At 38.0% G+C, this 25,573-nt stretch overlaps 1 protein-coding gene across 1 annotated transcript in view; it reads left to right on the top strand.

The window, feature by feature from the left end:
* The first annotated feature begins 10,448 nt into the window (after positions 1-10,448).
* LOC126199349 (NEDD4 family-interacting protein 1-like) overlaps positions 10,449-25,573 on the top strand; it is a 56,525-nt gene continuing 41,400 nt past the window's right edge. Inside the window, exons 1-2 of the mRNA XM_049936210.1 lie at positions 10,449-10,589; positions 10,820-10,951. Coding sequence (XP_049792167.1) covers positions 10,563-10,589; positions 10,820-10,951 — 159 coding nt within the window. The 5' untranslated portion in view covers positions 10,449-10,562. The remainder of the gene's footprint in view (positions 10,590-10,819; positions 10,952-25,573) is intronic.

The raw sequence follows: 25,573 nt of genomic DNA, 5'->3' as shown, positions 1-25,573 counted from the left end.
GTTCCCGGGTTCGATTCCCGGCGGGGTCAGGGATTTTCTCTGCCTCGTGATGGCTGGGTGTTGTGTGCTGTCCTTAGGTTAGTTAGGTTTAAGTAGTTCGAAGTTCTAGGGGACTCATGACCAAAGATGTTAAGTCCCATAGTGCTCAGAGCCATTTGAGCCATTTTATAACAGGTAGCTAGATATTTTAATTTATAGCTTCCAATCATTATCTACATAAGGTACAATGTGCAATGTGTAAATTAATCTAGTATTGAATCTTAGAAATCGATATGTGGAAGGGTAGTTATGGGACTAAAGTACGATATTCGCCCCTCACCCTCCCACCACCTCCCTCCCTTATAGTGAGACTGACCTGTAGGAAGGCTTGATTTTACATTCACCCCTTATTTAACCGCACTTTGCCATATTTAACGCATTTTCCTCATAACAACTAAAACTGCAGTGGAAGTACAGAAAACGTATATTGGATAATGTGCAAGTTTCCAAGTGTTTTGCTGCAATTATAAAAATATATCAAAAATAAACTACGAAAAATATAAGGGGAGTCTTCTATGCAACTTCGCAAAATTTGGTTCTTTACGTAACTTCATGTAAGCAGAGTAATCTGATTCATGGGAAAGAGAAAGTATAAAATAAATAAAAATAAAATTTTGGAATAAAAATATTAATGATTAATTATTCTGTATGTATGATGATTGGTTGTAATTGGTATTTGCTTATCTGGAACGTGGACGCTTAATTATTCGGTATCAGACGCTTGACAATGGCTATTTGGAAAAGGCAATGTAACTCGTAGTTGACCGTGAAAGAAAACTGAAATAATCGGACTTCGTAATTAAATCGTTTCCAAAGACTGCTGCGGTAGGTACGGACTCATGATCTAATCTCAATATTACAATGATTTGCCAGCCATGCCAATACGTCGTACAGAGGTGATTGTCTACTAAACATAAAAAGTTACACAGTTAGTTAAACCAGATATATTCAATGAAATAGCCTACAGTTCATAATCCTACTTACTTTTATAAATATAAATTCATTATAGAATCGAGTGCCTAGTGTGGTTGCAACTCGCAGTATTCTTCTATAACATGAAAATATGGCGGTGTGCCAGACAATAAAATAAAATACGTGCTTCTCGCACCACTTCTACCTGAGCTCTCTCTTCTCTTAAACAAACATAAGAGTAACGTAATTATTCTTTTGTCTTTATCAGCGACACAGCGCTGCAGTTGTGTGCCATAGGCTTTATTTATTAGTCACTGATTATTTATTTAATTAATATTTCGCGTTTCCGCGGAAACTCACGCTCGGCATGCAAATGTGCCTTTATATTGCCCCCTGAATTGCGAGGCGAAAGGACACACCTGCAGGCGAGCAATTCACCTAAAGGCACAAGAAAATCTAAGTTATCTACAACTATTCACATGACTTACATTACACACATTATACACATTATATACAAAATTTGAATGACGCGGGTGCGCCGTAAAAGTTCTTATGTTGGCAGATAGAGTGCGCGCATGCGCAGAAGCGTCTGTGTGACTCCGGCAGTGCCGTTATATCATACAGTTAGATCACGCGGCACAGTAATGCAGTTCATATTGTTCGTGTGCGCGCGTATCTTAGTCGTTGCACAAAGAAAATATTCAACCAAGATTACATATGAAGACTACATTCTATAACAGGTAACTTAGTTTTAAATTTACAATATTTGTTATATCACAATACAACTCAGATTGTTGAATGTTCTTAGTTACATAGTATTGTTTTGAAATACTTCAAAGAAAAATGTCCGTATGTTTCAGGTGCGTCGACCTATTCACATCGTGTCGTTATTACAGTTCATATTCATCTGCTGCACAATAATTTTTTCACAGGTTAGTATCATCGTTGTATAACAACGTGATTAAAACATAAGCGTGTCCATTTCCATTTCCATTATAGTCGTTGTGATGCAGTTCGTTGTGACAAAAAAACATTGTTTATTACAGATTTGACGTGACCCGTTAGTAATTGGTCCACGTGCAGTTCGTTTTTTACATTCCGTGGAAGCTTGGTTGCAGAACCTCGGACGGCACATAGCTGGCGTGGATCCTTGGACAGTCCAGGTAAGAGTGTCCGTCACATTTCGAGAACATTTCATTCCCTGAAGTTCCAACCAAAATTCTTCCACCCGTCGTGTTGTTTTCTGGACAGGCACTTTGTGTCCGTTTAATCCAGTTAACATCTTGAAGTTAGGTACTGTAGTATTGTCACTAGACGATGCACGAATTATGCACTTCACATTTTCAGTTTTTTGCTGAATATAGCTCACCTAAATGTTCGTAGTTATTAATCAAAGAAATGGTTCATCGCGTTTACATAGGTACGATGCATAATGAATGTCATTAACAGTTTCTTTCACATAGGTTTCTGCGTAGTTGCAGAGTTAGTAATGTTCATTAATGTCCGTGAGGTTGCCATGTTTTCGGCGTTCTGTTTCATTATCATTTGTAACATGTCGGCAATGTTTACCGTTTGCAACGTCTGTGCCCCCGCCGCGTCATTAGACGTGACGTCATGCATTAACATGGGCTCTGACTGAGACTTTGAAATTTTTGTGGTGGACGGTGTACTGTCAAAATTTTCGTCAACACTTGCGTCAATGTTTGATAAATCGTCACTACCGGTTGCTGTCGTAAAGTCATTTTCTAACATTTGTCTCTCGTCCAAGTCGGATTGTGTCTGAATAGTACGTCTTTGCTGTTCCATTTTTGCGTATTGATTTCTAGTCATTACCATGCCACACGTGATTTATGTTTCAAGAAAATATTTGACACTGATTTTAAAATGAAATGCAGTTGAGCATGAATCGCTCGTAGCAACAATGGCTGTCCCGTTAATTTAAAAATATAAACGGAATTTGAGATTATTGGTAATGGCTGCTGGCCATGTTACATCATATCGTACAGAAGTCGGCCATATTGTACACTCGTGTATTGGTATTGTTGGATACGTTATTGTTTAGGGAAAAGTGGTAAGAATGAAATTTGTTACTGAAAACTGTTATGCGCGAAAGAAACACTACAGAATTTACTGAAAAGCTAATACACTGAATTATACGTCTGGTCAAGCCTGCTAATGCAAAGATGCTGCGTCTTACCTTATTTTGCTGGAAGCTTCATTGCGTCTTCCGGCAAAACTTTAGAATTGGAAAATATCTTCAGATTTTCATTATCTCTCATACATTCATGTCCAGGTCCAGAAAGTTGATTTTTGACATGAAACAAAAAGAACAATGTAACAAATGACAAAATAACAAGTCCTGTCACGGTCGCCAATATAAAATAAATAAAAATAAAATTTTGGAATAAAAATATTAATGATTAATTATTCTGTATGTATGATGATTGGTTGTAATTGGTATTTGCTTATCTGGAACGTGGACGCTTAATTATTCGGTATCAGACGCTTGACAATGGCTATTTGGAAAAGGCAATGTAACTCGTAGTTGACCGTGAAAGAAAACTGAAATAATTGGACTTCGTAATTAAATCGTTTCCAAAGACTGCTGCGGTAGGTACGGACTCATGATCTAATCTCAATATTACAATGATTTGCCAGCCATGCCAATACGTCGTACAGTTAGTTAAACCAGATATATTCAATGAAATAGCCTACAGTTCATAATCCTACTTACTTTTATAAATATAAATTCATTACAGAATCGAGTGCCTAGTGTGGTTGCAACTCGCAGTATTCTTCTATAACATGAAAATATGGCGGTGTGCCAGACAATAAAATAAAATACGTGCTTCTCGCACCACTTCTACCTGAGCTCTCTCTTCTCTTAAACAAACATAAGAGTAACGTAATTATTCTTTTGTCTTTATCAGCGACACAGCGCTGCAGTTGTGTGCCATAGGCTTTATTTATTAGTCACTGATTATTTATTTAATTAATATTTCGCGTTTCCGCGGAAACTCACGCTCGGCATGCAAATGTGCCTTTATAAAAGGCGTATTTTGGCTATTATTTTAGTAAATATACATTCAACTATAAACTTCATTGCGTATTCGACTGCCTGTGTGGCTTAGATCGCAGTATACCTACAGTGTGGGGAGGTGTCTCCATGCTCAGTGCAACACAGTTTTTACTGTGAAAGTGAAATGAACGACACATACGACCGAAATTAACGTAATATTTCTGTAGAACGTTCTTCTCTGAAATGACTGTTATTCTTCGAAAGTTCTCTGTAGAAAAGGGTTCATTGAAGCACATGAAGATGGATACTAAACTAAATTTTACAGACCGCATCTCTTACTTGTAAATGCTCTGCTAGTGACCATCTGGGTTTACAGTATTTAAATGCACGTTATAGACACTGATAACAGATGATATGTATAAACTGTAATTGCGCTATACGTAAAAAAATACTGTTAATAAACGCTAATAGATGCAATGTCGTAATTTCCTTACGAACTGTCCTGTACCATTCCCTTTGATTTGACTTCCGGAAACATGGCGGAGTCTTCATCAGTTTTCTTAATTCTGGTCGTGGCATTGCCTCTTTACGGTATTCTATCTCCATGGTTAAGCCCTGCTGGAAAAATATTGTTTCAAAGACTGGAAATTCAGACCATACGAATCTTCTCTGAGTCACAAGGTGATTTTCATACCGGATATTAATTCTCGGCTGTCTTCATACGGAATGCCATGAACATGATTTATCACTTTGGCAAGATGGCGGCGAGTGTAAAAGTAATTCGTGTATCCCCGCGAAAAAAAGTAAATTTCGGTAGTAAAAAGAATACGAGTGTAAATTGTAAGGACGAGATCTCGAAGCTAAACGAACGAATATCCAGTTTACAAATTATAGACGGTGCTTTAAAGCTGGACATAAAGAAACTTAATGCGGAATAATATGAGTCGCTGAAGAAGCAAGGAGACTCGACCTCTGCAAACAAGTGGCAAACAATGACGGGAAAAAACTGCACTCAGAAAGTACAATCTCAAAGCAGCAGTGAAACTTCAATGTGTATAAACAGTGAAACTTTAATGCATAAAAACTGTCAAACTAGAACGAATAACGACCTTGTGGGAGTACTCACTACCGAAGATGCAATGAACACGCCAGCCGAAGTCGAAAAGTTACGAAATGAACCACAAAAAGTAAACAAACCGTTGCTCGATGAACTTTCGACTGCTAACATTGTAAAATACGGAAAAATATGTGTGTTAGGCGATAGCCACGGCCGTGGAATTGCCGCAGTGCTGACGGAAAAATACAATTACAGGGCAAACGGTTTCGTGAAGCCTGGGGCTCCGTTAAGTGAACTGAAAAACCTTACAAAATTACGTGAAGTAAATAGTCTGCGTAAGGATGGCTTTGTTGTATTACTGGGAGGATGAAATGACTTATATAGAAATGAGTCGTTCAAGGCTAGCACAGAATTGAGAAAATGCCTCAATAATTTATCTCACACGAATGTACTCGTTGTAAATATCCCGCATCGTCACGATTTACCGAGGTGGTGTGTGTAAACAGTGAAATTCATGCTGTAAATAAGAGTTTCAGTGAAACACATACTCACTTCGTAAATGCAGACGTTATTGACATAAACAGTTTGGAGCGAAGGCTCCATACAGTTCATAGTCTTCATTTAAATGCATTAGGAAAGGAGGTACTTACGGAAAAAATTTTTACTCCTATTTTGCGGTGCAATGAAGTACCCAGGACAAGTGGAAATCGATCACAAGTAACAAAGCGTTCTTTTCATGCAGCGAACAATATATCCATCAATCAATGTCAAATCACAAAATGGTTTAAAACCAATAGGCCAGAAAGTAACATTCAAGCTGGGAAACAAACTCAAATTATGAAATGGTTCATGCCAAAAAGAAATAAAGCACAAATTTTGCAAGCTCCAAAAATACTGAGAGACAAACATGCTGCTGTATGTGTTTCTTCCAGAACAAGGAAGCTCCAGAGAGGAACAGTGATTTTTTTATGGCTGGCACCAGGGAAATCACTTCAGCACCATCCAGATCCAGTGCCATCAAGAATGTAACTGTGGATGTAAGTAAACAATATCAAAGTGACAAAGAAACGTACAAGCCAAGTGAGCAAGCTTATGGGCTGCTACAGAAGAATCCAGACCTACCCTTTTGTGAGGATGGCTCATTATTAAGTATTGGTCTTTAAAAAATAAAATTGATGAGCTTAGTAGTAACTATATAATGTATTGCAGTATAAATGGTTTAAGTGCTGAATACTCATGTGACAGAAGCTCTAAGCTAGATGAGCTAACAAGCTTTTTTATCTGAATTTCTAAATGTTAAAGTAATTTGTTTAAATGATCACTGGCCTAGTAGTGATACCATAAAAATCTTAAATAAAATTGAAAACTTCAAGGTAGCTACCAGCTTTTACAGGATAAATAAGTCACGAGGAGGTTCATGCATACTCATCCATTCTGATTTAGATTACCATGTAAGATGTGACATCAATTGTTTTAATGAAGAGTGTATTTTTGAGAGTTTCTGTGTTGAGTTAAAGGACTTAAATGTTGTTATAATATCAATTTATAGAATCCCAGGGAAGAGTGACAACTGAGCATTTCCTACGTAAATTTCAGAGTTTGTTAGAATACCTCAGTAAAGAAAACAGGAAAAAAATTATAGTTGCTGCTGATTTCAACATCAATGTGTTGAATGAAACGTGAGGTATCAAAATTAATAAAAAAAGATGGCTTCAAATTAAATTTTTCTGAATCTACAAGAGAGAATGCTCAGTCAGCTACATGCATTGAAAATATTTTAACGAATTATGTATTTGAAGATGGATATATATTTTGTCTAGATCTAGGAATAAATGATCATTCAGCATTATTCATTGAGCTACCCAGAGCAGGTAGAGAAGTCCCATGTAAAAAAGCTTATGTAAAAAGGATCTTCAACCAACAAACTTTGACTCTATTCCATTATAAGCTGAAGGAGACAGAATGGCACTTTGATAAAAATATATCATGCACAGCAAATTTTGAAGTATTTCTAAGGGATTTTCTAAATGTTTTCAATGAAATGTTTCCACAAAAAACTTATTTTAATAAAATGAGAAAATAAAATGGATCACTAAAGGTATAAAAATCTCCAGTACTAAGGAAAGACAGCTACATAAAGAACTAAGACACAATAAAAAATTGAATTTATTGAATATGTTAAACGATACAAAAGTACATTTAAGAAAGTTGTCAAAGCAGCAAGCAAATGACAAATAATAAATTAATCTTAAAACATGAGAATAAATCAAAGGCATTGTGGTCAGATAAAACACAAATTAGGTATCAAAGCCTCTAGACATGGAATTAGTATAATTAAGCTTGAAGATGAGATCATTGTAAATCTGGCTAAAATTTCAGAATGATTCAATGACTTCTTCATTAATGTAGTGAAAACAGAGGTTAATGTTGCAGATTATGAGAACAATGTACGTCCATTTGAACTAAATCATAATTCTGAATGCCTCACAAAATTCAAAACAGTTTCAACAATAGATGTAGAAAAAATTATATTAAAACTAAAAAACAAAAATTCTGCTGGTTGGGATGGAATACCAACAAAAGTCCTTACATTTGTGTGTAAAATAATAGGATACCCACTATCTAAAATAATAAACCAATCCTTTGAACAAGGAAGCTTCCCAGAGGTGCTGAAGTATGCAGAAGTAAATCCGTTGCACAAAAAAGGGTCAAGAGAGGATATGGGGAATTACCATTCCATCTCCCTCCTTCCAGTCCTATCAAAAATCTTTGAAAATGCTGCTACTATGCAGATTCGAAATTTTATGGAGAAATATGATATTATTACATAAAACCAATTTGGTTTCCAGTGTGCCAAAAGTACTATTGATGCAATTGACAAGTTTATCGACAAGATCAGCACATCATTAGACAACCATAATAAAGTTGAAGGAATCTTTTGTGATCTCAAAAAAAGCCTTTGACTCTGTAAATCATGCACTGCTCATCTATAAGCTGGACAAGTATGGGGTCAAGGGTAATGTTCTAAATTGGCTTACTTCATACTTATCAAATAGGAAATAAAGAGTGATTGTCTCATCAAATGCAGCACATTACTATTCAAAATGGAAAACAGGAGCCCAAGGTGTCCCTCAAGGCTCGATTCTAGGACTTATTTTGTTTTTGTTGTATGTTAGTAATTTGCCGAACAATATAAATACTCCATCGATTTTATTTGCAGATGACACATCTGTATTAATAGAAAACCAGGAGCCAGAAAACATCCCTCTCTACATAATAAACACAATGAACAAACTAGAAACATGGTTCCAACTGAATGGATTAAGACTGAACATCCCCAAAAACCACATGGTCCAATTCAGAACAAAACAGTAAAAGCCCCAAGAAATTAAAATAACTCATAAAAATCAGGATATAGAAGAAGTGGACTCTGTGAAGCTTTTAGGGTTAAACCTAGATAAAAATTTAATTTGGAATAAACATGTTGACTACCTGTTAAACAAATTATGTAGTTTTGCATTTGCTATGCAAATATTAGCTGCTGCAACAGACATGAATATAAAGAAAATTGCATACCACAGCTACTTTCAATCAGTTGTAAGGCATGGTATTATTTTTTGGGAAAATTCAAGCAACATATTGTGCATTTGAAAGTTACAGAAAAGAATAATAAGGGACATGTTTACTGCCCATCCAAGGACATCATGTCGCCCACTATTTGAAGAACAACAGTTATTAACAGTTCCCTCCTTGTACATCTATGATATTATCATCTTTCTACACAGCAATTTTGAGTTATTCAAAAAAAACTGTTTCAATCACATGTTTAACACGAGAAACAAAGACAATTTTATGCTTCCCACTCATCGCTTAAACCTCTATGCGTAGTCTCTTTAGCATATGGCAATGAAAATTCATACCAAGCAAAAAGGAAAGAATGTTCTGAGTATGAGCCTAGAGACACTGAAAACAAAGCTATATGATATACTTGTCAAACGCTGCTACTACGCTGTTGAGGAGTTCATGAAGGATGAACTGAACATTGAGCAGGATAAATTTACATATAGTCTTGTGTGTAAATGTAGCTGTCCTTCACAAAAGCGACGAAAGAAAAATAAAAGTTTATATTAATGTTAAAATTCTTTGTACCAATTAGGCCTAAGTTGTGTGATCCCTTTTTTGACGTGTCTCCTATACATTAATCATATGATTAGAAATTGTATGTTATGAAACGAATAAAACACTATTCGCTATCGTTTATGACATTCGTCTTTTTCATTGCAGTTTTTGATAGTGTTATCAGGCAAAGCCTTTACAGTTTTTTTCATTAAATATTATTCCTCATTGTTACATAAGTCCTCTTGTCATGAGAGTTCTCTGAAAGACCCAATACAGTGTCATCGCAACAGTTCTGAAACAGAGAAGACGCTGATGGACCGTAAGCACTCATCAAATGGATACAGACAGTCTGCCTTATGGAGCTGAGGTCTGACAAAGTGAGCCCACAAAAAGACGCATAGGCAATATGTGCCTGCAAAAAGACTCATAGGATGCAATGACCTCAGACTCAAGAGTGAGACACAGAGTTTGACCGAACACAAGTAAATGGAAGAAGTAAATCGCGCGACTGCTGGGACAGCAGAGCTGGATGATATTTGGCTGCACAGTTTGAAGGGTACCCTTAAACCTCACTATTCACGTGCGGAAACATTATAGAAAATATCGTATTGCCATGAGATTGACCAGGCACAGACATTAATGTGGAAACTCTAGTAGCGTAAAGAAGCTGTGTTCAGGAAATGAATATTACGATGACTGTCGTCAACAAAAAACTTATATTTAATTCTAATTACAAACAAAAACTTCTTAAAAGTATAATTTTGCGTTCCAAATCTATAGTGTAGCCTCAAATTTATCTTTTAAAATATTCAGTCTGAGGACGCTGGTCACAGTAATAGTGAAATGCCAAGAGTAATATGCCGGCAGCGACTGATAGTGACTGCGTCAGCGATTGCAGAGACGCACAGAACGGTACAACAGTCACACCCTACTACTGTCACTGCCGAAAACCAGTTATTGTAGTTAGAAACAAATCAACATTTCCAATTAACATCTAGCAGTGCATGATACAGTCCATGTGCTAATTTGTTCGAATTTGAAACATTACAGTACGCTACTACAATGCAATTGAAAATACCGTACGACAACGAAGTAAAGGTACAATTCACTGGAGAGACAGTAGAAATGCAGAGAAACTGCAAAGCACATTATGGAAAATCGGATTAACTGGTGGAATTTGTGCTGATTAATATCGAGTGCCTTCCGTTAATCGTTTCTAGGACCGGTACATTTTTACTAATATCAGTCGAAATTTGTATGACCTGCGATATCGCTGCATCTTTGTTATTGTATAATGTCTGTGGCTGTCAGCCATCGATTTGGGAAGGGAAGTGGTTGTTATTTATAGTTTTGTTTTAGTGTCACTTGTAATAAAAATTAGTAGTTTTTTTAATTAGTGTAGCTAAAGAGATTGTCATGGAAGTAAACAATACATATGGCACAGTGAGTAAATGTTACCTCAAATCCTTATTTCGGAAGCGAAGGTTCCTTTATTCAGCTTTCGTGGCTATCAAATATTTACCATATCTTGTCCCCATATCTGTATATGAAACATTGTCAACCTATTGTCCGCCCATATAAATGGTTTTCTAGTTGACGCAACTTGCTTGAGCGATGCTTTGTCTTCGAACAATGTATTGTATTGGACACAATTTCTTTCTAAATACCAACAGGCTTCGGCTCCTAGCGACGCTCAGCATCCGACAGTACCCATTAATTTGAGTACTTCATTACCTACCAGTAATATATTGCATGATGACACCACGCTGAATGCAGCATCAGCACCGCTATACAACGATGATATGGTAAGGTGCCAACCTCTTTTCTTCATTTGGTTATTTTAGCTGCACATGAATCAAGACGCATCTAGTAGACATCTATATAATGGAAAAATATTAAATGAATGTATCAGCTAAACATATCCAAGTTTTCGAAGCACATTGTGTGTAGGAACAGATCATTCATTCACTCATCTTGTTCTGTAAATCCTATCATGAAGAACAGTTTTTAAGGGATGTGGCACAAATTAAGTTATATAGTGAAAGCCAGGCAACTATAGCTTGCTATGTCTGTAAAGTATGCTGACAACAGATGAACTGACTAGCACTTATGTACCCACTAATCATGGTAGTTAGGTAGGCCTACATACGCTTGTTCGTCTTCGCGCATACCACCATCAGCTGTCTGTATACTGATAAAGTCAGGATATCGCTAATACAAATATTAAACTTGTAATTTATATTCATGAGCATATTCATTGGTATTCTGATAAATTTTAGGAGTGCTTAATGATCTATTCTCTTACTTTGTTTTTGAATATTTACGGATATTCAATTTTCTTTCTGATTTTCACTAGCAACCTGTTATATATTTTTGGGTCTAACTGAAATGTTGAATACTGCTTCATCAGCCGACTGTCAAACTGTGACATTCCAACCTAACCGAGACCAAGGCTATTCTACAGATCAGTCTGTCATTAGAACCTGTGTTTCAAAAAGTAATATAGATAGTCACAAAATAAGTTTAGCCAATGTTCAATTCTCTTTATGTTTGCACACATGTGGCGTCATGTGCCACATCATCGTCATGCTTTGAGACAATGCCATCTTCAGGTATTGGCAGGTTCAGACAACCTAATTTTTGCATCGGGATACAAAAAACCATTTTGAGAAAGAGACACAAAGTCTGTATGGAAGTTATTCCTACTACTAGTATTGAGGTTGTGAGTTACTGAGTTCATCCTAAATTCACTCTGGTTATTAAACACGAGCAGTATTAGGAACTTTAAGTATTGGCATGCAAGTGTACAGATCCCTAGGTCACTTAAAAGGCTTCTGCAAGATATTCAGTAATCAGCTGTGCACAATATTCTTATTGCATTCTTCTCTCACATAAAAACTCTCTTCACATTAGCTGCAGTGCTCCAGAAGATTGTCGTAAGACAGAACTCGGAGCAAATATGCGAATACATCAACAACACTGTGTGCAGATCAACAAAGTGAGAGAGATTTCTGAATGCAAAGAGGGGGAACTGAGCTTTTTGGTTAACTTGTCCAGATGCTGTTGCCATTTATGTTTATAACTGGAAGCCCATGAAGTATGTTAGGTTTTTAAATCTTTTTCATTTGTTTCGTAAAACAAAGGATTAAGATGTTTTGCTGTAAACCAGTTTTAAATCTGTTTCATTATTCTCATGGCAGTATCAGTTATGATGAGTTCAAGTCCTTTTTGAATATAGCATACCTATCAGCAAGTTTTTGAAGAGCCCTCCAGTACCATGGGTAAATCATTTAAGATGATCAAGAACAGGAATGGGCCAAGCACCAAACCTTTTGGCACGCCATATGTAGGCCTAATGTTTCCTCACTCTGAATTGAATCTTATTCCTGTTGTGTCATTTGCTAAAGTGACCCTGTTTTTTCAGTTGCTAAGAGATGACTTGATCCATGCAAGGGCAGACATCTAATGCTATAGGCCTACCATATTAGTTTCATTATCCGAATTCCATGACCTACCAAAGATTTTACAAGATCAAAGAAAATTACTATTTTTATTGATTTGTAAGATCATACATTGCCTTCTTTCTTTACAGAAGTGAAATTAAGCTGTTGTTAAGAGGTAATTCTCAGAAAGAAGGGTAGGGTCAATGTAAAGTTTTCTGCTTTGACCCATGATGTAACTGTGTTATGTTGTGTCATGCCATAATGACATGGTGTTTTTCAGACAGATTGTATTTGTAGATGGCGTGTTGTAGTATTTATGGTGCTCTCTTGTCTTGGATGTTTGTTTCAAATCTTTTTGTTAGGTATGTTGGCGAGTCATTTGGCGTTGAGAGTGGAGTGTGTCAGGTCATTATCAGAAGAGTTAGTGCTGTTTTGCATGTGAGTTGCTTCGATTTTGCATATTATGGCTGATGGATTCATGTTTGAGTTTGGAATGATCAGTGCCATGTGTTTCTTATGGTCGAGATTTAATGTTTGTTTTCTTTTTTTTTGCCAGTCACAGATACTACAGAAATTAACATCTAGGTTGGCCATTTGTGAGGTTGTTTTCCTGATGTATTATTTTCATTATTGTTCTTTTTGCAGGGAAGTTTGGTTGCAATTAATTGTTTTTAGGGGGAAATGGGGAGGGGGAGAAGAGAGTTCTAGTGGAAATAGATGAGTCACAATTTGGGGAAAGCAAATTTGGGAGAGATGGTCCTTGTATGGATTGTGGTGGGGTGTGGAGCTACGTCAGGGAGCGGGTTTTCAGATGTTTTTCAGATTTAGAGATAGACTAAATGGGTGTTAGTGGGTTTGATTGAGGATTATATTTAGAGGGGTAGAACTAGTTTCTGATGATGGTTCTTTTTTTTTTTTTTTCATTTCTAGGCATTTAGGGAAAAGAGGGTATCAACAGTTAGGAGTTAATAACAATATTCAGTTGAAGGATTGCAGTACTGGGGCTTGTACAAATATATTAGAGGGGTGTTGTGGGTCTGTTAAATCCATTGTAGAGAAAGGAGAGAGGCACTGTTCCACTTTGCAGTCTCATCTAGTTGAATACTTTTGGCAGAAGAATATTACGGATGATTTTTGTCCATTTCATTGAGTACTAAGGGCTATAGGGTAAATGTTTAGGCCGAGGGTCATTAGTCGAAGAGCTTTTTTTTGTGATTTGGGGGGGGGGGGGAATAATGTGGTTAATGTGGGAAGAGGGTGAATTAAGAGTGATTTAGCTCTTCTTTTGTTTTGAGGGGGTTTATGTGGAGAGCATTGGATTTGGAAGTATGGGTGTAATTATGGATTTCGTTTTGCTTTTTAGATTGGGGTGGGGAGGGGGTTGACCAGCCTAGATTTATGAGATGGTGTCTTTGGTTGGTAAGTATTTTTGTGATTTTTATTTTTTATGTGGAATGTGTAGTTGGTGTGTTTATACTTGTAGTTGTACGTATACATAGAAATGTGATTATGCAAGTTTTCATGAATTTCAGGGTTTTGTTTTTAGTGATTGGTAATTGTGTTGGATTGTGGTTGGTAGGTGTTGTGTACATTGATTATGATCATTGGTTACATTACTTTTTGTCATTATGTGAACGACGTTTGGTGTATTGTACTGTAGACTTCGTATTAGATGGGTAGGTGAAGGTTTCAGTAATGGATTTGATGCGTTAAGTGTGTTGGTTTGTGGTACTGAGGGCTTTGTTTTAACTGTCATGGAAGTGAAGTGAAAATTGCAGTATTGTGTTTTGTGCAGGTTCACAGTATCAAGGGCTCCATTTTACCTATACAGACCAAGTCAAATTACAGCTCTGGGTTTTTCTGCTGTGTGTGGGTTACTGATATTGTACTTACCCTTCCCCCCCCCCCCGCCCCCGCCCCCGCCCCCGCCCCCACCCAAGAACTTTGAACTTTGTGCGCTTTATTTTTTGATTATATTTGTTTTGCAATTGTGTCACTATTCTTATTGTCATATATTTAGTTTCTCCCTGCCCAAAACCCCCTACCGCCCGCATAGTTGTCCTGTTAGTTTCATTCTATTGCTGCGGTTAAATATTTAGCATGTTATTTATGTTTGTTCATGGGTGTAATGAGTGACGTCATGTTCATCATATTATAAATGCTTCGCGCTATTGATGATGTCACGAGTTGAAGATCATGGGTGGTACTGCAATTTTCGGGTTTGCTGAACATTCAGTATTCTCGTGTAAATTTGTGAACACAGAGGGCTCACCACCTGGATAGAAAGGTGACACAAGGGTGTTACTACCAAGCCAGCATAAAATTGTAATACTTCGGTTGAGATATCATCATAACTGATTACTACTCTAGAGTATTTTTGCGATATCTTTCAACAGGTGGCGTGGCAAATCTGATGTTTGGTGATGGAGTATGCATTACCTGTATAATTTAGTTTATGGGTTCTGCTTTTGATACCATTTTCGTCCATGTGTTATAAATTTCTGTTGGGAAGAATCCACTGAATTGAGCAGCTAGTGATTTGAATTTCATATCGCCTTAGGATTGACCATTTCCTCCAGTTCCACTCATTGGCATTGACCTATGCCAAAACTCTTTTGTGTTGTGTGATGCCAAGGAGGTGCGGTGTTTTTGAAATAGTTCGTGCTTGTAGAGAGCGTTTTGTAGTAAGCAGTGGTGCATCCTAATGTGGAATGTTTATCTTTCTAAATTGTTTGCGAGTGGTATTAGGGTGTCATTGGACCTAATGCTGTTGTTACTTGGTGTTTTGGTTGTTGATTTTTGTTGTCAGTGAGTTATTTTAATGCCATTAGTTATTGGCTACTAATGTTTTTCCATTTTGAAATTATTAGTTCATTGTGTTGTTCATTGTTGCAAATTTTTTGGAAATTTTTTACTAAGTAGGCATCTTACAATAAAGTTTACTAGTTGTTCATTTGTTGCTGCTGCTGGTACTGATATGGTATCTAAAATAAAATATCTCCAGTTATATTGTCTCTGGTTGGAATGAGTGACATATCATCAGTGCGTGGAAATTGTGAAACTGAGCAAAGTCTTTGCATCTCAAACCAGGAATGAGTATATATCAAGGTGTTCTCATTGAGTTTCAGTAATTATATTTTTGGGTTTTTGTGTGTGTGTGTGTGTGGGGGGGGGGGGGGGGGTGCATGCATGAATGTGTGCCCCAATTAGGTGATTTTGGGTGTAAGTATGTTTTTATGCACTTTTGGTCCTTATTGTAAAAAGTGTATTGTGTTTCTTTAAGTTCATAATTTTCTTTGAGATGAGATGTGGGTATCAAAATTGGTGTTGGAGTACTTTTTTTGATTTTGCGGTTTGTAGCTGAAGTTCATATTTAATAGTTTACCGTGGTGCATATTGTGAAGTGTGTTGTTATTACTTTGTCTTGTTACTTTTTAATAATAGCTTTGCTACTTACGGGTTGTTGGTGCGTGGTCTTCATTTGAGCTGAGCTACATTGGTGAAGCAAAATTTACAGTATCAGGTTTTCAAGCTGTGTGGGAGATCCTGGTATCACTTTCACCATTCGAGCTGTATAGGTCAAGTGAGATTTCAAATTGTGTTTCTTGTGCACTCTTTTTGTTTGGTTTATTCTTGAGGATTTCTTTTTTTTTTTGGGTTTTGGGTTTGTTTTGAAGTGATATTATTCTTATTGATATATTTTTAGTTTGTCATCACACCAAAGTCCCTAATTCCTACAGTTCTCCCTTTAGTTTCGTTTTATTGGTAAACTGAAATACTCCAGATGTTACTTATATTTGTTTGTGAGCATTACGATCTATCTTGTGGTTGCCATCTCAAATGTGCGTGAAACCTGGGTGGCCACCGTGTTGATGGCATGATGGGACAAAGCATGCAGGTAGATTTGTATTGCAGCTACTGTCAAGTTGGACTTACGTTCATTTGTGTTCCACTGCTTCATGCCCAATAATGCTCCAAAATGCTTGAATTTTTGGTGCATAGTACGTGGTTTTTTGTCTTTCTGATGACATGCTGAATGTTGTAAATGAGAATCTGTGCCTCTGTAAATTATGTATTCTTTGCAGTTAATTTCCATGCATGTTCTTTTTTCTTGTATATTTGCATGTGTTCTGAATATTACATGCATGCATTAGTACATAAACTTACCACTATTGAAAAGTACCTTTCCCAGCGTCCTTCAGACTCCAAATCCGCTACCTCATTCCTCATATACCTTAATGCCTTTATCCTAATTCACAAATACTTCTCCTTTGAAGGGAAGGTACACAAACAAATCTGTGGCACAGCCATGGACGCCCAGTGAGACCCTACTATGCCAACCTGTTTATGAGCTATCTAGAGGAGACCTCCCTAGCCTCCCAAAACGACAATCATGTAGTCTGGTTCAGGTTCATTAATGATATCTTCATGATCTCGACTGGGGGCCAAGATGTCCTATCCTCATTCCTTCACAATCTCAACACTTTTTCTCCCATCTGCTTTATCTGGTCCTCCTCAACCCAGCCTGCTACCTTCTGTGGCATGGACCTCTTCCTCTCTGATGGCTCCATTCACACCTCTGCCCACATTAAACCCACCAACCACCAACAATACCTGCATTTTGACAACTGTCATCCCTTACACACCAAAAAATTCCTCCGATGCAGCCTGAATTGAATGTCTGCAGTGAAGAACTCCATTGCCCGGTATGCTGAGTGTCGCATCAGGGCCTGCACAGTCCGCAAACAGATCTTCCATGCTATTGCCTCACACACCCCCAATCCTTCCATGAACCAGCTACAGAGGAGTGCTCCCTTAATCACCAGATACCACCGTGGTCTGGAACAAAAGAACCACACCCTTCATCAGGCCTTTGATTACCTATCACCACCTCCCCTCCTAAAATTATGTTTTGTCACCTAACTAACCTCCACAACATTCTAGTCCCTATGCCAATCCCAATCCGTGGCCACAGGGATGACATCCCTGCGGAAGACCCACAAGTGAGACCTGCCCAATTGACCCACCCAGCACTTCCCATTGCACAGTTGGGAGTTATCATTGCAACACATTCTCTGCTCCCGAAATTATCCCTGCCTCAATCTATGGTAACCTACTGTCCCAGCACCATCCACCTAACAGTTTCCACCCCGTCCGTCATATCACCTCCTCCCTATTCTCATACTCCCATACTTTCTGTGTGCCGCCATCATCCAACGCACCCTTCCCCATTCCTTTCCTTTTGCCCTCCCTGTTGCCCCCCCCCCCCCCCTCCTCCCCCACTCCATGCCCCACAGCCTCCGGACACTGCACCTGTCGGCAATCTAGTCACCACATGCTTCGACAAACAGTGCTCTTCTCTTTCCCCACCCTGCTATCACTACCTCACCCCCTCCAGATTGCTGCTTCCATTCTACATCACAGTTGCATTCTGATCTGAGCTGCCAGAGATGGCGGTCACATGTGCATGAGGTGTGCGTGCTTCTGTGTGTGTGTGTGTGTGTGTGTGTGTGTGTGTGTGTGTGTGTTTTCCTTTTCTGAAGAACATTTTGGCGGAAAGCTATTATGTAAGTGTCTTTTTTGTGCCTGTCGGCAACTCAACATGTCATCTTTATGTGAGTAGCAATCTGTCTTTCCTCATATCATTGATATTCCAACCTGGAGTTACTTTTGTTAGATGCAGACTTAGTAAGATAGTGAAAAAGGGACATTTCATCGCCACTGAAATGAAACTGTTGATTAATGATAAACAAAAGAAACTATTTGCAACAGCAATGCTTGATAGTGGCATGTACAAATTGGATAAACCAGATAATTGTTTAGTGAAAGTCACATGCATATCACTAATGAACAACACAAACTTGTGGTATAAAAGATTAGGACATTTAAGCCCTGACAGAATGGAAACTTTGTAAAAAAGTGTGGCTAAGGGCAGTAATTACAGAGTAGCTATTGCTTTTCCATGTGTTATGTGCTTGGAAGGTGAATAGAGAAGATTACCTTTCGAGCATTCTTCGTTGAGAGCAAAAGGTATCCATGAATTAAAACATTGTGACTTGCGTGGACTGGAGGAAACAATATCAGTTGTAGTTACTAGATATTTCCTGCATCTAATAGATGATTATTCAATGAAGATATTTTTATATATACTAAATGACAAACATCGCGTACCAGAAAGTATTAGTAATTTCAAGGAGCCAGGGGAAAAAAGAGACTGGTTGTAAAATTTACACATTGTGCTCAAACAACAGGAATGAATAGGTGAACCAAGAACTAGCAGACTTCTTAAAGAATGAAGGAATAATTCATCAAACTACAATATCCTAAACACCACATTAAACAGACTAGCAGGAAGGTGTAACAGAACATTAGTAGAAGAAGATAGGCACTTGTTATTTGCTGCAAGCGTACCATTAAAGCATAATTGAGAGGCAGTCACTAAAACTGTTTATTTCATTAATAGATCACCTAGAAAATTTTTAAAAGGCATGACATCAGAAGAAACTATTGTCAGAAGAAAACCAAACCTTCGGCATTTAAGAATATTTGGCAGCAAGTCCTCAATCAGTCTACTTAAAGCAAGTACGCATAAATGGGATAAGAACAACATTGAATGTGTATTTTACTGGTAGGATACTCTGAACAGAGCAAGGCATGTTGGCTATTTCAACCCAACTAACAAAAATTAATAAAGACATAAGAGGTGATACATAACAAAAATACTGTACAGAAGAATGATATAACAGTACAAGTTCTTAGGAGCAGTTATTTCTGAAATTAAGCAGAGTGAACTAGAAGTAATTGAATCTGAACCCATTACTGATGAGAATAATGATGGCTCAAGATGTACTTTATCCAATCAAAGCGGCTCAGAAAATTGAAATTCATGAGAGACAAATAAAAATTCTGTTTCTTCGCAGCAAAGTCAAATGCTTAGATGATTATCAAGAATTCCAAAACCAATAAGAGTGAATGATTACATGATCTGCTATCCTACGGACACAATTGGGTTCAAGCAATTAAAGAAGAATTGCAGTCACCTGCTGAAAATCAGACTTGGAAATGGAATTTTTACCCTCAGATATAAAGCTAATCGACACCACGTGGTTTTTCAAAACTAAAAAGACTCTCCAAGGATACATTTTTAGGTATGAAGCACAGCTGGTAGTTCAAGGATGCACATAAACAAAGGGTTTAAGCTGTGGAGAAACATGTGCCCCAGTGCTCCACAATAATTCAGTAAGCTATCTGTTTGGTTTAGGTACTAAACATGACCAAAATATAGATCACTTAGGCATAAAGAGGAAGTTTATATCAAAAGCCAAAGAAATTGATATTAACACTACAACTGTTCATGATACATGTATCATGAGGCTTAAGAAAACAGATTATGGATTACAACAAGGTAGTCGCAACTGGAATTTTAAGCTAAATGAAGCAATCTTAAATTTTAACTTTACAAGTAGTATATAATGGAACAGTAGTACTTCAAATTGTTCACAGCGTGTTATAATAATATTATTTGATTGATTTATGAATATTTGATAATGCTAATATGTAGAGAGAGGTAATCAACACCTTGTGAAACTATAAGATGATTTGATAATATCTGTTTATCTATTGTTCTAGCCGTAAGCATATACACAAACATTAAATGTATAGCAGCCATTAGGCTGGAAGACAGCCAAGCCATTCCCCTTCTTGTTGTGTTCTGGAGCACTTTCCCTACAAAGAGAATTATGTAGTAGGTTGGCACAGCAAACAGCGCTGAGAAAGGCCTTTCCACTTTCAGTTTTGTGAATACCATTTAGGCAGTATGTGGTATAGTGCAGCATTGAGCTGTGGGGAGTAGCCTGCTAACAGTGATAATGGCAGGTCATGTGACATGTTTTGAAAGACATTTGTGCTATCCTTGGTACAGTTGATGGAAACATGAGTAGTAACCAACAGTTCTGCAAATGAAAGTTGTCTCTATAATATTGTTATTTTGAATGCAAGAGTATTCCCGGCAAAATAAGATGTGTCTAATGTAGCACCATATTGCTTCAAGTATGCTAATCAAGGGTAGCTATTATGGTTTTTTGATTACCCAGTTTATTAGAGATGAGAAGAATATGCAGGAATATCTTAGCACCATGTCCTCATCTGCACTACATCAGCAAAGGAAAGGTGCAGACAGTTTATGCTATATTACTATGTAGGAGAGCCAGACTCATGCTGATTAAAACTGTGAAAAGTGATTTTGATGTAAATACATTGATTGTGAACTGTAATGAGTGTTACCATTTCATTTCAAGCACCTATTTCATTTCATTTAAATCCTGTGTTAAAGTTACTAATTTCTGGTTGGAAAGTTGCACCATTTGAAGCAACAGTGTTGGTGTGCATTAATGTGAGAAAATGAGTCTCACAAATTTGATGGGTCACATTGTTTCATCCTTTGCCTGACTCTTATTGGCTTAAATTCATTCACTCAAAGTTCCATATGAAAGTAAATGATGCCTAAAGACCAGTAGTAACTTCAGTTTTGCTTTCAAGTTTTTAAAGTAATTTTGTATGTGAAGTAATTTAGTCTGTAGATTTAATTTTGATACCACAAACATCACTTTCATGAAACAATAAATTCAGTATCAGTTATAAGTTGAATTAATAAGTTGACTCTACCCAATTCATGCCTTCAGTACTTTGCGACTCTTTGTAGCAAGTGTTCAATTGTTTTTCAGAAGGACCATTCGCAAGGTGAGTCAGTATTGATCCTAACCTAATAGTGTGTGATGCACTGTACTTTAGTGGAAAACATCATTTGTCGAAACAATTTGTTTCACAATGACTCGTAGTTTGTCCAATTAACGATTCAGATGTAGCAAGATTCCCTAGTTAATTTTCAAAGAGGTACAAATGCAGTTAATTACAGTATGAGTGTGCATGTTATATAAAAGTAGTGTTCAAAATGTATGTATTGTTGGTTTAGTTGCAAGTCGAAAGTTATGGGTTAGGAAAGGTAACCGAAGTGGTGACACGGTCACACTGCTTTGCAGGAACAGCCAAAAACTCGTCACATAAGACGGTTTTAGAATGCTATCTTTTACAAATAGGAGGAGGTTGCTAGGGTTGTGACAAGATCAGCAGAGCCACATGTTTATCTAAGGAATAATGGAATAATATATTAATTAAATATTTTTGGAAGGTGACTATCAACAGCCATCAAGTAATGTATAAAATGCTTGTTTGACCATCAGCTGCTTTTATTTTAAACCCAAATATCAACCAATTTGTCATGGGCCATCTTCACAGATAAGTGTTAAAATGGTTTAAGCCAAAACATTACATTTGTCATTATTTAAATAATGTGTAGTGCATGTCATGAGTATCAAAGTATCACACAGGACTTTTAGAAGCAAACATACAAACACTAGTGTACACAGAGCAGACTGCTCTGTGTACATCTGCTGATTGGTTTGAAGAACATTCTGGACGATTCAAGCAAATGATTTGGCCACCCAGATTGCCCAACATGAATCCCATCGAGCATTTGTGGGACATAATTGAGAGATCAGCTCGTACACAAAATCCTGTGCTGGCAACACTTCCGCAACTATGAACGGCTATAGAGGCAGCATGGCTGAATATTTTTCCAGGGGACTTCCAACGGCTAGTTGAGTCCATATCACATCGAGGTACTGCACTTTGCCGGGGATAAAGAGATTCAATACAATATTGGGAGGTGTCCCATGACTTTTGTCACCAGACCAACTTGTGGTAAGAACGCTAAATGAAAACACAATTGCAAAAGCACAGGGTTTTTCATGAGCCATGGTGGACTCTTACTGCATGCAAGAACAGTGCTCACCATTTATTCCTATGTCAGCCGTGGGAGAATTAAGGACAGTGTATGGGGCCAGGTCCACCAACCAAGGCAGCAAGAAACAAGACCTAATTGAACTCCAAAGTATGACCTGATGCTACAGAGGCAGATGGAAACTGTGACACTCTAGTAGGCGTAGGCATGCTCTACAAAGTTGACATCCACCATCCAAATTCGGTGAGTGGACCTACATGGCTAGCAAACTGCAAACTCAGACTGCTATCCAGACAGACACTTTCACTGATGGTCAACCCACAAATGACCTCTGCCGCCGCCTACCGTGACACCACAGAAGCCAATGAGAATGCATACATGGCTCATTTCTCCCCCCACTTCCCCCCTCACCACCACCACCCCCCACTCCACTCTCTCTTAAACGAAAATGGGGGTGGGAGGGGGTGATAGTGGCAAGACCCCAAAATTTGAAGGTCTACCTGTGTTTCAGCATCTCAATCACTGGGACTACCTTTGCGCTAACTTAAATGTGCCTTGAACTGTCTCTGATCTGAACAAGAAATCTGATTGAGCAGATCACCTTTGATGGTGTATGCCTCCACAAAGTGAGGGTTCATCTTAGTAGTAACTGTACTACTTTGTAGGAGCCCAGAAATTCTTTAAGAAAATAACACCAGCCTTTAATGAGGAGGGCTGCCTGCCCGTCATACCCGATAGTCTCCCTCTGGTTTGCAAAACAAATGTTGTTCCTTGCAGCATCCGAGTTTTCTCTAATGACTTTGGGATTAATGTCCTCAGGAAGGTGGTCAATAATTGACCACAGGGTTTGATATAGGTGAGTTAACTGGAAGCAAAAACATTAATTCGGCAGGTGCTGTTTTGTGGGTTTCGTGCATCTCTGTATTAAATGTGAATTTAAAGCTAGTTGATTGACTGCTCCCACTTCACCTGAGACTGTGCACGGAAAATAATCGGGGGTGATTTCAAGATACAATAACTTGTTACACAAATTATGGCTGTGGGTGATAAGCGGCGATCATGGTGTGAGAAATCACACTATTAAAAGAAAAACCATCTTAATTCCCAGGACAAAAAGATTGGCACAGCTCTAGATTTCACATTGTGTCTGTTCTTTTGGACATATCTGAAAGAACTGAAGCCACACATCCATGTAAATCATCAGCAGCTTACCCGCTTACTGAACTGAAAATATTTTGGCCAGGTGCTGAATAGTAACTGCAGAATTCACAGATTGAGTCGGAAGCAACCGAACAAAACGAGTGAATGCATCAACCACAACAAATATGTATCAGTTACAGTTTTTAATATGGGGAGAGGCCCCAGATAGTTGATAAACACTTTATCCATAGGGTTTAGGGTTTTCTAGCTGACTGGAAGCCAGACTGCACCAGCAGGTACTACAATTGGGTTTAGCCATTCTGCATTCTTGATGTTGGGTGATTCACTTCCCTATGTCAGCATTTAAATTCGGCCAAGTTAAATGCCCTGTAATGCTTATGACAATTTTTTGGTACCTATATATCCCCACATACAGAATAGTGAAAGCACCTAAAAACTGCTGGAACCAATTCCTACAGAAGACAAATCTTCACTTTACCATCACAGTGGGTATGGTAACACAAGAAGCTTTTAGTGATGTAATATTGTGACACCTGTTGACTGTCAAGTTGTTGCTTTGTGTTATTTAATTGAGCATCTTCATCTTGTTTCTCTGTTAAGTCGTCAAATAATCTAGGTTTCTCACCTAGGACTGCAGAAACACAAACGTGTTGGTGGTTAATTTGTGGAGGGCTCAACAATTTACGGGTCCACTGGAACATGCAACTAAGAGCATCAGCAACTTCATTGTCTGCATCTCTGACATGCTTCACTTAAAAATGGAAGATGGAATTTCTGACTGCTCGGTGGACAATACTGCTTGTTTTACAAGGCCTAGGCAGTACCCAGGTCAGAGCCTGGTTATCCGTTTTGAGCTGGAATAGTTTGTGCTCGAGGTAGCACTTAAATTTCTTGAGTACAAACAAGACAATCAAGGCCTCCAGCTTATATAAAGAGTACTTAACTTCGCAGATAAGGACTTTGAAGCATAGGTGACCGACTTCAGCTGTACAGCACACTCATGGAGTAACACAGCAGCAGTCTGCAAGATAAACCCGTGACTGAAATCAGGAACAACCAAGTCAGGAGCACTAGCCAAGGCCATTTTTAGGGCATCGAACAACAAAGATTGGTGGATGTTGGTCTCATGAAATTTTTTGCCTTTTCTGGGCAAGTGATACAAAGGTGTGGCAAATTGGGCAAACTTAGTGATAAAAAACTTACCTTTCCTATAATCCTAGTCTAGTCACACTCTTCTTGTGTCTAGGTGGAGTGAACTGACAGCCTTAGTGCAATCCTGATCAACCCCGATTCCATTAGACCCGATTTCTCCCAAAAAGGAAATCTACTGACAGTCCAAATTTGCCGTGGAGGTTCTGCAGTCAGTCCGGCTTTGGGTTAATGGCATAAGACCTGGGGTAAATAACAAAGACATTCAAAGAATTTCAAACTGTATATTAAATCATCATCTACATAATTGTAAACACATTTAACATTAACTCACTTAGCTTAGGATCCAGCAAACACACAACAAACAAACAAGCCATGGTGGCCAACCCAAAAGGGACACTATTATATTCAAACAGTTTGCATTCAGCACAAAACGCAGTGAGAGGCTTTGACTGTTCGGCCAGTGCCACCTGATGATAGGTCTGATTAAGGTCAAGAATGGTAAAATAGCAAGCTCCCGAAAACTGGGTAAAATACTTATGAAGGGCAGATAAAGGCATTGATTCTAATACCACCTTCCAAGTAATCAACCACTGATCAATAACCATTGCCACTGAGCCCAGGAACTAGAAAAATAGACAAGGCATATGGTGAAACTGATGCCTAGTCACACCACCCTCCAAAAGTTTATCAATAATCTTATGTAGCTGCTTCATTTTAAGAGGAGAGAATCGATGGAGCTGTGGTCACCAAACTTTTTTTCACAGCAGGCCAGATAACTGACAAAATTATGAGCGTGTGTCACATCATCACCACATGTAAAATAAAATACTTGAAAGCCTAAAAGAAAGCTCTTGGAAAAAGAAGAAAAACTG

Source organism: Schistocerca nitens, chromosome 8 (genome assembly GCF_023898315.1).
Source record: "Schistocerca nitens isolate TAMUIC-IGC-003100 chromosome 8, iqSchNite1.1, whole genome shotgun sequence".
Classification (NCBI taxonomy): Eukaryota; Metazoa; Arthropoda; class Insecta; order Orthoptera; family Acrididae; genus Schistocerca; species Schistocerca nitens.
Note: the sequence above shows the minus strand (reverse complement) of the source record. Positions and strands in the feature narration are given on the sequence as shown.